We start from the raw sequence: 12380 nt of genomic DNA, 5'->3' as shown, positions 1-12380 counted from the left end.
ACCCAAGCCTCCCCACGCAACATTAACAAGAGGAAACCAAGTGTCCTATTGCCCTATTTCCCTAGCTGATAAGGGGCAGTTCATGTTCAAACCACTACAGATTGATTTTGATTTTTAAAATATTTTGAATTTTATTAAGTCATATTTTCTTTCAGCGAGAGTCGCTGCTTAAAAGAGCATGTATATAATAGCACAGGATTAGAAGGCATACATAAAACAACCTGTAAGAGTTTGTTTTCTTCTTTTACCCTGTTAGTCCCAGTGATCAAAGCCTCCTTGTCAGGCTTGGAGGCAAGTAAACACCCCTTTCCTTTGAACTACTGCCTGGTCCTACTTGAAGGTTTTTACTGTGATATTGAAAATTAATATGCATGCTATTTTATTCATGTTATACTTTAATTTTAATTGTAAATTTATCAATTTATTATAAAATTATAGTTATACATTTAAATATGTTATCATTTTTTATGTGTTCCAAGGCACAAAAAAATGACTATTGAGCCAAAGAGGCATCCTCGCTGTAAGGAAGTAGCCTTTGAGCACTTTATACTCCATCCAGCCCTGACTGATTTTCATTTATCTCATATTTTGTTTTATTTTATTTTATCTCATATTGTCAGTAGTTTACCCTACCTTTGGTTCAATGCAGGGCTTCACACATGCTAGGCAAGCACTGTACCACCGAGATACAACTCCATCTTTACAAAGGACCTGTGAGATAACTGGCTTTTTCGAATTGTTGCTTTTAAGAAAGAATTTCCTGAATGGCTTTGAATGGCTGGAGAAAAAATAGGTCCAACAATCTTTGCAATGTGTTTTTTAACATCCTGATTAAGTTTGTCAGTGCTTCAAACAAAGTGATCAACTGTTTGAAAAGAGTAAAGAAAGAAGGGACTAAAAATAAGAGATGACAAAAGAGGGAGAAGTCTAATCTTAGACACTTCATGTCTAAAGTAAGAAAAAGATTTGACAACTCCTAGATAGAGACATATGCAGACATCTTGAATATAGAAAAGATAGCCTTTTCAATGTGACACAACCAGAATGTATATTTTTGAGCTCTAAATACCTCCAACATTAAAGCTTAAATTCAGTGGAATTAAATACTGCTTTAGGAATGGGAAAGTTTTAAACACATTTGAAGATGTGTGGGAAGCACACACTTTCCTTGATTGAGTTAAAAGAGAGAATGCTATATAAAAATGAAGGAAGCTTTAAAGTTGAGTGTGTGCATCCCCATAAACATTTTTTATGAGAAAATCTTAAGTGGTACTCTAATGTTCTGAAAAGGTATTTAAAGGTAAAACTTTGATTCAAAACTAGTATCACGATTCAAAACTATTGAAATGTGCATTCTGTTCAGAACCTGGCTCAGACCAGTAGAAAACTCATTACAGCTTAGTTTTCAGTTCTCTGTCATTCTCCAACTTAGGACTTCTGTGCACATCTGTGCACTCACTTTCTTTCTCTGTGAGTTTCATCTCTGCAAGTTCAGTTTCTGAAGAGTTGATGTCCCCAGGGAATTGGAATTTCCTCATGAGTATCAAAATTAAGAGTGCAGGGAGATAGCTTGATCCTCTTATAGATGTAGACAGCCCCAGGTAAACACTCCTATAGAAAAGAACTAATCTGTATTACATCTTAATGTTTTTGGTGAAAGCTAATTTTATATATTCTTATAAATATTTTATTCTTTAAAAAGGCATCTAGGGGTTATTTTGTTCATGTTCTTTAAATGTATCTTGCTGAGTTATTATTTTTTGTTAAAATGTCAAATATTTTCCAATATAAAAGTTTAAACCTATTTTTTTCTTTTGGATGATGGCTAGTTTTCATTGTCAACTTTATTAGATATAAGATCATTATAGAAATACATCTCTGAGTATATATCTATAAAGATGTTGCTTTCAGACAAGTTTTGCTGATGATAAATTTTCACTATTAATATGAGAACCACGCTCTGCTATACTTATGCTTCCTGACAGAATGTGCAACATGACCAGACCACTCAATCTCTACCAAATCCTCTGTGCCCTTACCTCACACTTGGCCACAATTCTTCCTCTGCTATTTTTGCCTGTTTTCCGAAATACTGAGCCAAAACCCCCATATTATGTTAAGAAAACTCTTCTTTTCTGTTTTGTTCACACACATATAAAATGATATGAAGTAACTTTTCAAGTTTTCTCTCCTACTCAACAGTGACAAGCAGTGTTCCATGTATGCATTTTTGTGATATTAAAATCTTTGCATATAAAAATTAAGTCATATGCATCATTTTATATATGTATAAATTCAATTTTTTCCTTTTCATGCATAATTTTACATGGGTCTGGATGAAGTCTATACAAGGTTTATCAGATTAATTGGGTAATTTTCACTTTCAGGATTTCTTACAATAACTTATATACTGTTATAAGTATCTAATATTTTTCAGTTTGCTAAAACATGCCTTAAGGTTTCTGAAACTAACGTGTTGCAAAATAGTTATTTTGTCATATGCATGTTTTTAAATAACTATAAATGTCTTCCTTCATTTTCTCAACATATTCATAATAAAATCTGGTGTGATGAATAGTATTTTCAACTTCACACAACCTAGAATCTTCTGGGGGGGGGGGAAAGGGGGACTTCAGTGAAGGCTTTTGTGGGTTATGTTGTCCTCTGAACATGTTGTAAGATATTGTTTTTTTTTTTTATTACACTAATTGAGGTGAGAACACCAAGCCTACAATTGGTGGCACCATTATTTATCTAGAAAATCCCAGACTTGACTATATTCAATATATATAATTCACAGCTGTCTTTGATGAGAAAAAGTATAAGTATACTGTATATGCATAGATGCTCGAGACTTCTGATATAATAGTCTAGAAATTAACTGATTTTTTTTTCTAGATGAAAAATAGGTTAAAAAATCTACTAGCTTCCTGCCAGTGTTATAAATGACCTTGAAAGAAGGAAAAAATATCTCACAGTTCCAGGATACAGTCCACTATTGTGGGGATTTCAAGGCAGCTGGAACTTTAACCAACACAAATACATTGACAGTAGTTGAGTCCTTTTAGGAATGGGATCTCAGCTTTTCCAGACATACACACTTGGGATGGAGCATGTCAGCATGTGTCTCTCCCACATGGTTTTACTATAATGCTCACCCGTCTAGAAATACAGCATGAGTGGATTATACCTACAGAGCGGTAAAATTTTCTTCAGCTGAAGAGACTTTAAGAGCAAGAAGTAGTCTTTCCAATTTGCAGTCTATAGTACAATGTTCCTCTTTTCTATTCCTTGGGCCTACTGCCCCAGAGGGCAAGTAAGGTAACAGAGAGAGTATGTGTGTCAAAGTCATCTTAACTTGATTCCTGGGTATGGGGAAGCAGTGAACCCACAGTTTATTCACTGTAGTGTTAGTGGTCACTCTCTGAGTAGCACTGAGAGTGGTGGGAAATGGATGGATAATCACTTTAAGTCAAAGAAGCAGCATGAAACCACACACAACTGGGTGTACCCTGATCTCAGAGGATGAGCTTCCTGGTCTCCTTGTTCTTGAGGGTAATGGCTCCAGTCATTAAATCATTCCCCTGGGGACACTCACAGCAGGCTTGTAGCATAATCACCTTACTGAGCCAAGTTGTGTTAATGAGGCTGCTAACCAATAAACCCAACACTTTTCCTGTGATGTGACCAGGAGTGAAATGTAGATGCCAGGTCCCTACTGAAGATAGCCCCTCACTACAGCATCTGGCACATGTTGTTAAACTTAGTGGTACTACACAGATTTGAGGTTCTCCATGAGTCAAGATGCAAGCATGAGAGTGCTGTTAACTTTCTAGAAGCTACAATGCCCGAATCCATACTCCCTCAGAGTGCTGGGACACTTTTATTAACCCCTACACAAGGGAGGAGTTCCTCTTCTCTGTACCTAGGTATGGATTGATAGAAAATGAAAAGATTTTGTTCCCCATATAAATCCTTTTTCTAGCTCTCTGAATGTTGCTTCAGTATCTCCAGTGTTATGCTATGCTAGCTTAGCTCAGGATGTTGCTTTCTTCTCCCAATACAGGGACCCTAAGCAGATACCTCCTCTCTTTCTAAAATATTCTGATAGGTTGTATTAAGAAAGCCATTCATGCTTAAATAATTTAAGCATTGTAGAAATAATGGGGACATTTTAAAATATATAATTATGAAAGTATTTTACCCATGGGCATTCTAAAAATCAAACCAAATATAACCTTTCCATTGAAGAAAAGTTTGGATATGAATGAGGATATTTTATGCTTCAAAAGTAGATCTCAAATGTTATCATTACCTGAACTTGGTTATATCATACATCCTGCATGCCCCAGGCTCACCACATTTCAGAGTTCCCCAATGTAAACAGGTTCTGTCTATCAAAGCACCAAAGTAAACAGGTGCTGGGATGCCAGCTGCAATGAAGAGAGAAAGAAATTTAAAGCAAAACAGACCCCAAACAAATCAACAACCACAAAACCAAAACCACAAGCTATTGAGAGAAAGAAATGAGAGGGGGAAGAAGAAGTTATTTTACTTGGAAATGTTTCAATATTTCTATTTAAGAAAACAATATAATAAATTATGAATCAAATGTTATAAGCTTGCTTTTAGGAAGCAAAAGTTAGTATCAAGTTTCTAGATCACAGCAAATGAAAACTATGTAAAAGATGCTAAGAAATTATTCAATGAGTTCATAATTATGAACTTCATATGTTTCCTGAAATGTCTTCTGTTGTGTTTCTGTATATCTAACTAACAAAACACATTTCCTACTGATTTTTTTATTGAATCTACTAAGAGGTAAAGATTAAGGTTAAAGACACAGCTTGGGTAAGTTCTTTAAAGACAAGAGAAAACATTTTCATTTCTACAACTACTTCATACTCAAACTAATTACCAGTATGCAGTTCCAAACATAAGGGCTTGTTAACTGAAGTTCATAGTAATGTGGGCAGAGCACACCTATGTTAAACATATTTTAAGTTGGTGTGACTTCCTGCATATGAATACTTGGGCTATTACACATTCAAAGATAAATTATTTCTACCTCTTTTATTGATAATCCATTGTCCCATTTCTATGTCTTTCCTTATGTCCCTGTGGCTATCACATGAAGTCTTTGGGGGACATCGTGACTTAAGAGACCTTACAGTACCTAGTCTCCAACCAACAAAACACTTAAAATGCCAACAGAGAGCATCTAAGTCCTGAGCACAGAAATTCCTGCTTCTCTGTAACCAACCTACCAGACATTCCTACTGATATCTTTGAGAAGTATCTTGTTCATGGATTCCTTTTCCTCTAACTATGAACATCACAAAATAACCCCCATATTCTCACATGATATTTGGATGTCCTGAATCTGTGTGCTCATGCCATGTTAACGCATGCTTGATTCCAGACTAAAACCCTTATTCTCTTTAAGGTAGACAGTGTGTTTGGGGTTGACTATGTATGGTGTTTTGACTGTGCTTGATCCTGAAAGTAGCACTATTAGAAGGTGTGGACTTATTAGCCTAGCTGTGGCCTTTGAAGAAGTAGGTCACTATGGGCAAGGGCAATGAGACCCTCCTCCTAGCTGCCCATGAGACAATCTTTTCTGATGTTAGATCAACACGCAAAACTCTCGGCTCCTCCAGCACCAGGTCTGTCATCATGCTGCCCTGCTTCTTGCCATGACAATAGTTTACTAAACCTATGAAAGTGTAGGACCAGTTAAATGTTTTTCTTTATAAGAGTTGCCTTGGTCATGGTATTTGTTCATAGCAATGGAAACCCTAAGACACAACAAAATTAATTGATTACTGAGCACTTAATATTGGTCTCTCATATTTTGGGGAAAATTATTCATACCAAATACTCTTGTGCAAAATGTATGTAATCCAACTCCAAGTGACTTCTCTTCAGATTTGACACTCCTGAAAAATACAAACACACATACTTTCCTAGTCAGTGGTTTTTATTCCTGCACAAAAAAACCATGACCAAGAAGCAAGTTGGGGAGGAAAAGGTTTACTCAGCTTATACTTCCACATTGCTGTTTATCACCAAAGGAAGTCAGGACTGGAACTTAAGCAGGTCAGGAAGCAGGAAATGATGCAGAGGCCATGGAGGGATGTTACTTACTGACTTGCTTCCCATGGCTTGCTCAGCCTGCTTTCTTATAGAACCCAGGTCCACCAGCCCAGGGATGGCATCACCCACAATGGGCTGGAGCCTCCCATTTTGATCATTATTTGAGAAGATGCCTTACAGCTGGATCTCATAGAGGCATTTCCTCAACTGAGGCTCCTTTTTCTGTGATAACTCCAGCCTGTGTCACATTGACACAAAACCAGCTAATACACATACATACATATGTACATACATACATACAAGTTTATCTGAAAAATCCATATCTGTCCTAGCATCCTCTCAATGACAACAGTAGCTCATGATTATAATGTTTGCTGAAGTGAGAATGTCACAGCTCTATGTTTGTGAAGCCCATGCAGAAGAAGGATGGTGAGGTCTTCTAGCCTCTGTCCTCCACAGCTAAAGCAGAGCTGAGCTCTTTAACAGACATTGTCTGTAAACCCAGATGAACAGTTTCCTGATTACCATGGTAGATACAATGCCATACCCATGATAATGACCCCAAACCTTTGAAACCAGAAAACAAATCATTATTCTCTTGTTTTTATTTTCCCCTGGGGTGGGGGGTCAGGCATCTTGTTATGTTGATAAAGCAAGCACATGTTATATAAAAATTGGAGATATGGTAAATACAGTCTAACAAAACAGAGAAAGAATCCATTATCCACATTATGACATTAAGAAAATGACTATGGAATTATTGACCTTAGGGTTTTTTTTTTCCTCCTGTATTGCCAAAAATTAGAATTAAGGTGTTCTTGAGAATTAAATACAAAGTGGATGCTTATTAGGATACAAACTGAAAAATATTACTGTAAATTAGGAATAGAGAGGCCGTTTTTAAAATGTGGTCTTTTCCAACCAAACACACCCTTGGGTAAGAAAATCATAATACATGAAACTTGCTATTTCACTTAGGGAGTGACTCCATGAAAGAGTTCATGAGTTTGACAGAATACACACAGTAGAACTTTACCCATCATTTACATTGCAATCATCAAATTCAACAAGAGAAAGCAAAGAAATACAAGAAAAATAATTTAAATAGACCCTAACCTCATTATATCAAGAAATCACACACTTGGGCTAAACGACTGCTCAGTGGGTAAGGCTTCTTGCCTCTAAGCTTGATAAACTATTTCAATATGTGGAAACCACATGGTGAAAAATGTACCAACTCCTATGAAATGTTCTCTTATTTCAATAATAAATGGCATGACTGTTGAAATACAAACACACACACATTCGTATACACACAAAATATTTTAAATAATCATACATTAAAATATCAGTCAACCTTGTTTGTTTGCCCACTCACAGGGGAAGAGCCAACATCACAATGGCAGATCATTTAAAAAGTGAATGAGGGATGGAAGTTAGGGCAGGCATGCGGTGAACATGAGAGCACCATTGGAGATTGTTTGCGGACTCTAACAGAAGAGTTCAGCTGCTCATTTACCTTCACCTAAGACTGTCCTCCTCTATGGGGAAAATCCATCCTTATCAACTGATTATTCAGCTTTGGAACTGAGACATCTGGAGTAGTGAGGGAAAAAGATGATGAAAGGTGATAGATGTCACAATCAAATGACCCTTGCTTTCAAGAATAAGTCTTAAGTCTTATTCACTAGCAGTACCTGATGCCTTTATCTGTCCATCAACTTATGAACAAGGAATGTAGCACATCCCCATTTGCTGAATATTTAAAATATAACATCTTACAATGGAAAATGAGTAAAGGGCATATATCTATCTCATTCCAGTGTGTGTATAATAAATAGAAGCAGGTGAAATGAAGAAGGAGACAGTAGAGAGAAAGGAAGGCTTAAACAAAGGGAGAGAAAAAAGGAGAAGAGAGGAGAGAAGACCAGGAGGAAGGAAGGGTAGAGTAGTGTAGGTTAGGCTAAGAAAGGAGTGGGAAGGGAAAAGAAGAAAGGAGAGGGAAGAGAAAACAAAATGGATGTGAAGGGAGAAGAAGAGGGAAGATATGGACAAGGTGAAGACAAGGAGATTTGAATAAGGAAGACAAGGGGGAGGCACAAAGGGAATGTGGTCCAGGAAATAGGAAAGCCCAGGGGAAAGACTGAAAGAAGAAAGGGAGGAGTGACAACCCTGGTTCACTCTAAAAGGATGAAGTGTTAAGAATCACACACTATGGTTAATTCAACTTTGCCTCTGAACTCAAATGAGACAGTAAAGGCAGATGTTGAACTATTTCCCATTGCTAGTGGGAGTGAAGTTTGGTAGACTGGAACACACACTTGATAATAATATAAAAATTTAGAATTGGTTGTGCAACTTGCTCAGTTTGCATGAGAGTGGAATGTCTATCATTGCATTCATGTACCTCATAGCTAAAGAGTCACTATTCTTGCATTTGTGGGTTTTGTTAAAGAAAGATTGGGCCCAGAATGTTAAGGAGGATTGGATCTTTTTACACAGATAGTTACACACTCAACCAGTCAGTTTGCTAAGTTCTTCGGCAACTACTCCCAATTGCCAAAATGAGAAGTCTGTTCATACAGGATTAATAAGGGAATAAGATAGAAAAGGTCATAAAAGAAATTTTCAGGAAACCTCAAATTACTGTTAAATTTATCAATTCTTATTTAGAACACTGCAGTTCTTCAAACCATGGCCACAAGAGCCTTTCTTCAGAAAAAAACATAAATGACAAAAGTAAATCTAGGTGGCATCATTTTATGGGAGAGTGGGTAAACATGCCTGCCTTACAAGCTTGATGAACCAAGCTCAGTCTCTAGAGCCCATGAATATATGTAGTAAAATAAAATAAAATAAAAAGCCTAATTCAGTGGTATGCATCTCTAATTCCTTCAGTGAAATAAGTGAAGAAAAGAGAATTGCTTGCAACCTTGGGCAGGTCAGCAGGAGTACACGGGCAGCCCAACAGTGGAAATACCAAGAAAGGCCATGACTCAGATAGAAGGTGAAAGGAAAGAACAGATTCCCTAACATTTTGACCATCTGGCATTTGGAAGCACATAGGAGCTCACACCATGCACACATGTGCACACATATCATACACTCACATATCCACAACACTACTAAGAATAAAAGAGAGCAAACTAAATAAAGCATTTACTTATTACCTCAGAAGAACCATGTACCCAGGTATGGCTCCGAGTGAGTAGATGAAACTGGCAATTACTATTATGATTAAAAAGTACTGTAGCTTGTTCGCACACTCAGGGCCTTTGTTACACAGCCCCAGGACTGCAGATGAGTTTCCTGATGAGCGAATGCAGCTGCAATTCTGAAACACCTGTCAAAAAAGAAGAACGGTATTGGGCTTAAACTTTCAGTATTGTCTGCACAGCCAATATTTTTTGACCTGTTATATTTCCAAGTTTGATTACTAACTACTTCTAAGTAATTTTGAATGTTTCAGAAAAGTAAAAAGGATTGATTCTTTATCATGCTAAACTATCATAATGGAGGGTTGGGGAGATGGAACAGTTAGTAATCTCCTGCACAAGTGTGAGGGTGTAAGTTTACATCCCCAGAACACCAGTGAAAAATGCATGTACTTGCAATGTTGATGCTCTGAAGGTGGGAACAAGCAGAATGGTGGACTGTGAGAGGAAGCATGGTAAGGTCAAGCTAAAGGTTAGAAGCTCTGGAGACCCTGAAGGGACAGTAGCAGCTGTAGATTGTCTTGAAGCTGTTAGTATTTTAGTGTTAATTCCACTTCCTCAAGGAGGGATACCTAGTCAGATGACTCCAACTGAACCTTCCCATTTTAATTACTAAAATAAAGGAAAGCCAGTGACTGGACAGGGCTAGGGAAGTAGAGAGGGCAGAGAGGGCAGAGGAGGTCAGAGGACGAAGGGGGAAGATCATGGCAACATGGAGAGTCTCAAGGACCAGCTAGACGCAGGTGGGATTGATTGGTGTTAAAAAACTATGAACATTAAGGATTTTACAGGTCTAGTTTCTCATATAAAGGAGCAGTTTGTATCTTTGTCTATTTGATGCAATTCAAGCTATAGAGTTGTGTTTGTGGGATTTTGGGTAGAGAAACACCTCAGGACAGAAGCAGAGAACAAGCCATAGTAAACCACCAAGGGAAGGGAGTTGTACGGACAAGTAGGACCGTGGAGGCTCAGACTGGGCACCAGAGGTGTGCACAGCTCCCTATCAGGGTCAGGCCAGAGGAGGGAGACCTCAGGGCCAGTAAAGAGATAAACCTTTTTTTATTTTTTAATATTTATTGAAACAAGGAGCTTTGTCTGCTCCCAGCACCAGGCCCCTGCAATGTAGCCACAGCCCCCTATAGAGCGATTAGTGGCCATCAGTCACATAAGGGCAATGCTCCCAAGCCCTTTGACATGTTGGTGAGGCAGCCCTTACATCTCTAAGACGATAGAAAAAGAAATATGACCATAGTCAGTAGCCTCAAACCTGAGTTTTCATTCTAATGAGTTTCCTAGAGGTCTGGAGGGCATGGCTAAGAAGCTTTCCTTCCCAAACACTACTCCCTGCAAAAGGGAGAGCCCAAGAACCCCAAATTCCTGGCTCCTTTACAGGCCCAGGGAATCCTGAGCTGGCTCCAGCCTCCCCATATCTCAGTCTGCAGTTTCCTACCCCCGGAGCTTCATCAGTGGAGGAATGGAGTAAATGCAGAAAAACTTTCCAAGTTTTACCTTACAAAGGGGCTGAGCCTAATGATGGAGACAACAACTCTACAACTCCCTGAATCCACTTGCCAGGCAGCTTAACAGAACCAGAAAATTTTAGGACACTGAGATCCTGTCTCAAAAGCACAAAGTACATGGGAGCTAAGAGTCAAGAGGTACCCACCTTTTGGCCTCCATGTGCACATGCTCCTGCATACCACAAACACATACCCACAATAGACGATTGATAGAAGATAGATAGATAGATAAATAGACACATGATAGATAGATAGACAGACAGATAGATGATAGAAGATAGATAGATTGATGATGGATGATAGATGATAGATAGATAGATAGATGATAGATAGATAGATAGACACATGATAGATAAATAGACAGACAGATAGATGATAGAAGATAGATAGATTGATGATAGATGATAGATAGATAGAAGAGAGAGAGAGAGAAAGAGGGGGGGGGGAGAGAGAGAGTTGACAAAAAACTCATGATATAAAAAGTTTCCTGCCAATCTCAACTACACAGAAAGTCTGAGGACATCCTGGGATTCATGAAGCCCTATCTTGACATAGAAAAATTTTTGTGCAGAGTAAATTATCAATTTTAATGTTAATTTTTATGCATGTTTCTGTGTCTGTGTTAATACAAAAAGACTCACGCTGGTGCCTGAGAAAGTCAGACAGGCATCAGATCTTCAGGAGTTGGAATTTTGAGCACCACCATCTATGTTCAGGGAACTAAATATGTTCTCTGAATGAACAACAAGTACTCTTCACACTTGAGCTATCTCTCTCCAACCCATCCAGAGCATATAATCTCAGACTGTTTGCACAATGATTTTGTCTTTGTAATTACATAATAATGCTTGAAAGTGTCAAGGTTTTATATAATCTCTAGGAATTGTAATATCAAGTATGCATATACAGAGTAAATTAAGTTGTTCACAAAGAAAATATCAATCTATTTTAAGCCAGGACTGTGGTTTGCTTTTTAGCACAGGAAGGCTTAGGTCATAGCAAATGTTAACTCAGTACATGAAACATCAGCCCAAACACTGAAAGGACATTACCATGTTGGCTCCTGTTCCAACAGACTTGTCACAGCCGGCAAGGCAAGGTGACATGTATGCTAGACCATTGTCACCACACACTGGATCCCATGTGTTTGTTAAACAGCTACACCTTGTGTTGCAGTCAGCAAGGACGTTGTTCTTGACTTGTAAAGGGTGCTGAGATCTGAAATGATTTGAAATGATGTTACTGATACTGAAAAGCCTACTCAAGCACTTTACTTGTTCTCTGCATCTTAGCATGTGCATACACACACAGGAAGAGAGAAGGGAGAGAGGGAGAGAGAGACAGACAGACAGACAGAGAGAGAGAGAGAGAGAGAGAGAGAGAGAGAGAGAGAGAGAGAGAGAGAGACAGAGATACAGAGAGAGATAGAGAGACAGAGAGGGAGACAGAGAGACAGAGAGAGAGACAGAGAAAGAGAGAGAGACAGAGAGAAAGACACACAGAGACAGGGAGAGACAGAGAAACAGAGAGAGACAGAGATAGACAGAGA

At 38.2% G+C, this 12380-nt stretch overlaps 1 protein-coding gene across 1 annotated transcript in view; it reads right to left on the bottom strand.

Annotated features, from left to right (window-relative positions):
- Positions 1 to 1391: 1391 nt before the first annotated feature.
- The window catches only part of LOC308418466 (solute carrier organic anion transporter family member 1A1-like), a gene marked incomplete at both ends in the record, with an annotated part of 41945 nt that continues 30956 nt past the window's right edge, over positions 1392 to 12380 (bottom strand). The window contains 5 exons of the mRNA XM_080913837.1: positions 1392 to 1611; positions 4316 to 4433; positions 5875 to 5939; positions 9267 to 9439; positions 11884 to 12049. Coding sequence (XP_080769963.1) covers positions 1392 to 1611; positions 4316 to 4433; positions 5875 to 5939; positions 9267 to 9439; positions 11884 to 12049 — 742 coding nt within the window. The remainder of the gene's footprint in view (positions 1612 to 4315; positions 4434 to 5874; positions 5940 to 9266; positions 9440 to 11883; positions 12050 to 12380) is intronic.

The sequence above is a fragment of the Micromys minutus genome (genome assembly GCF_963924665.1).
Source record: "Micromys minutus genome assembly, chromosome: 3".
In the NCBI taxonomy this organism is placed as follows: domain Eukaryota; kingdom Metazoa; phylum Chordata; class Mammalia; order Rodentia; family Muridae; genus Micromys; species Micromys minutus.
This window is presented reverse-complemented; position numbering and strand designations above follow the sequence as displayed.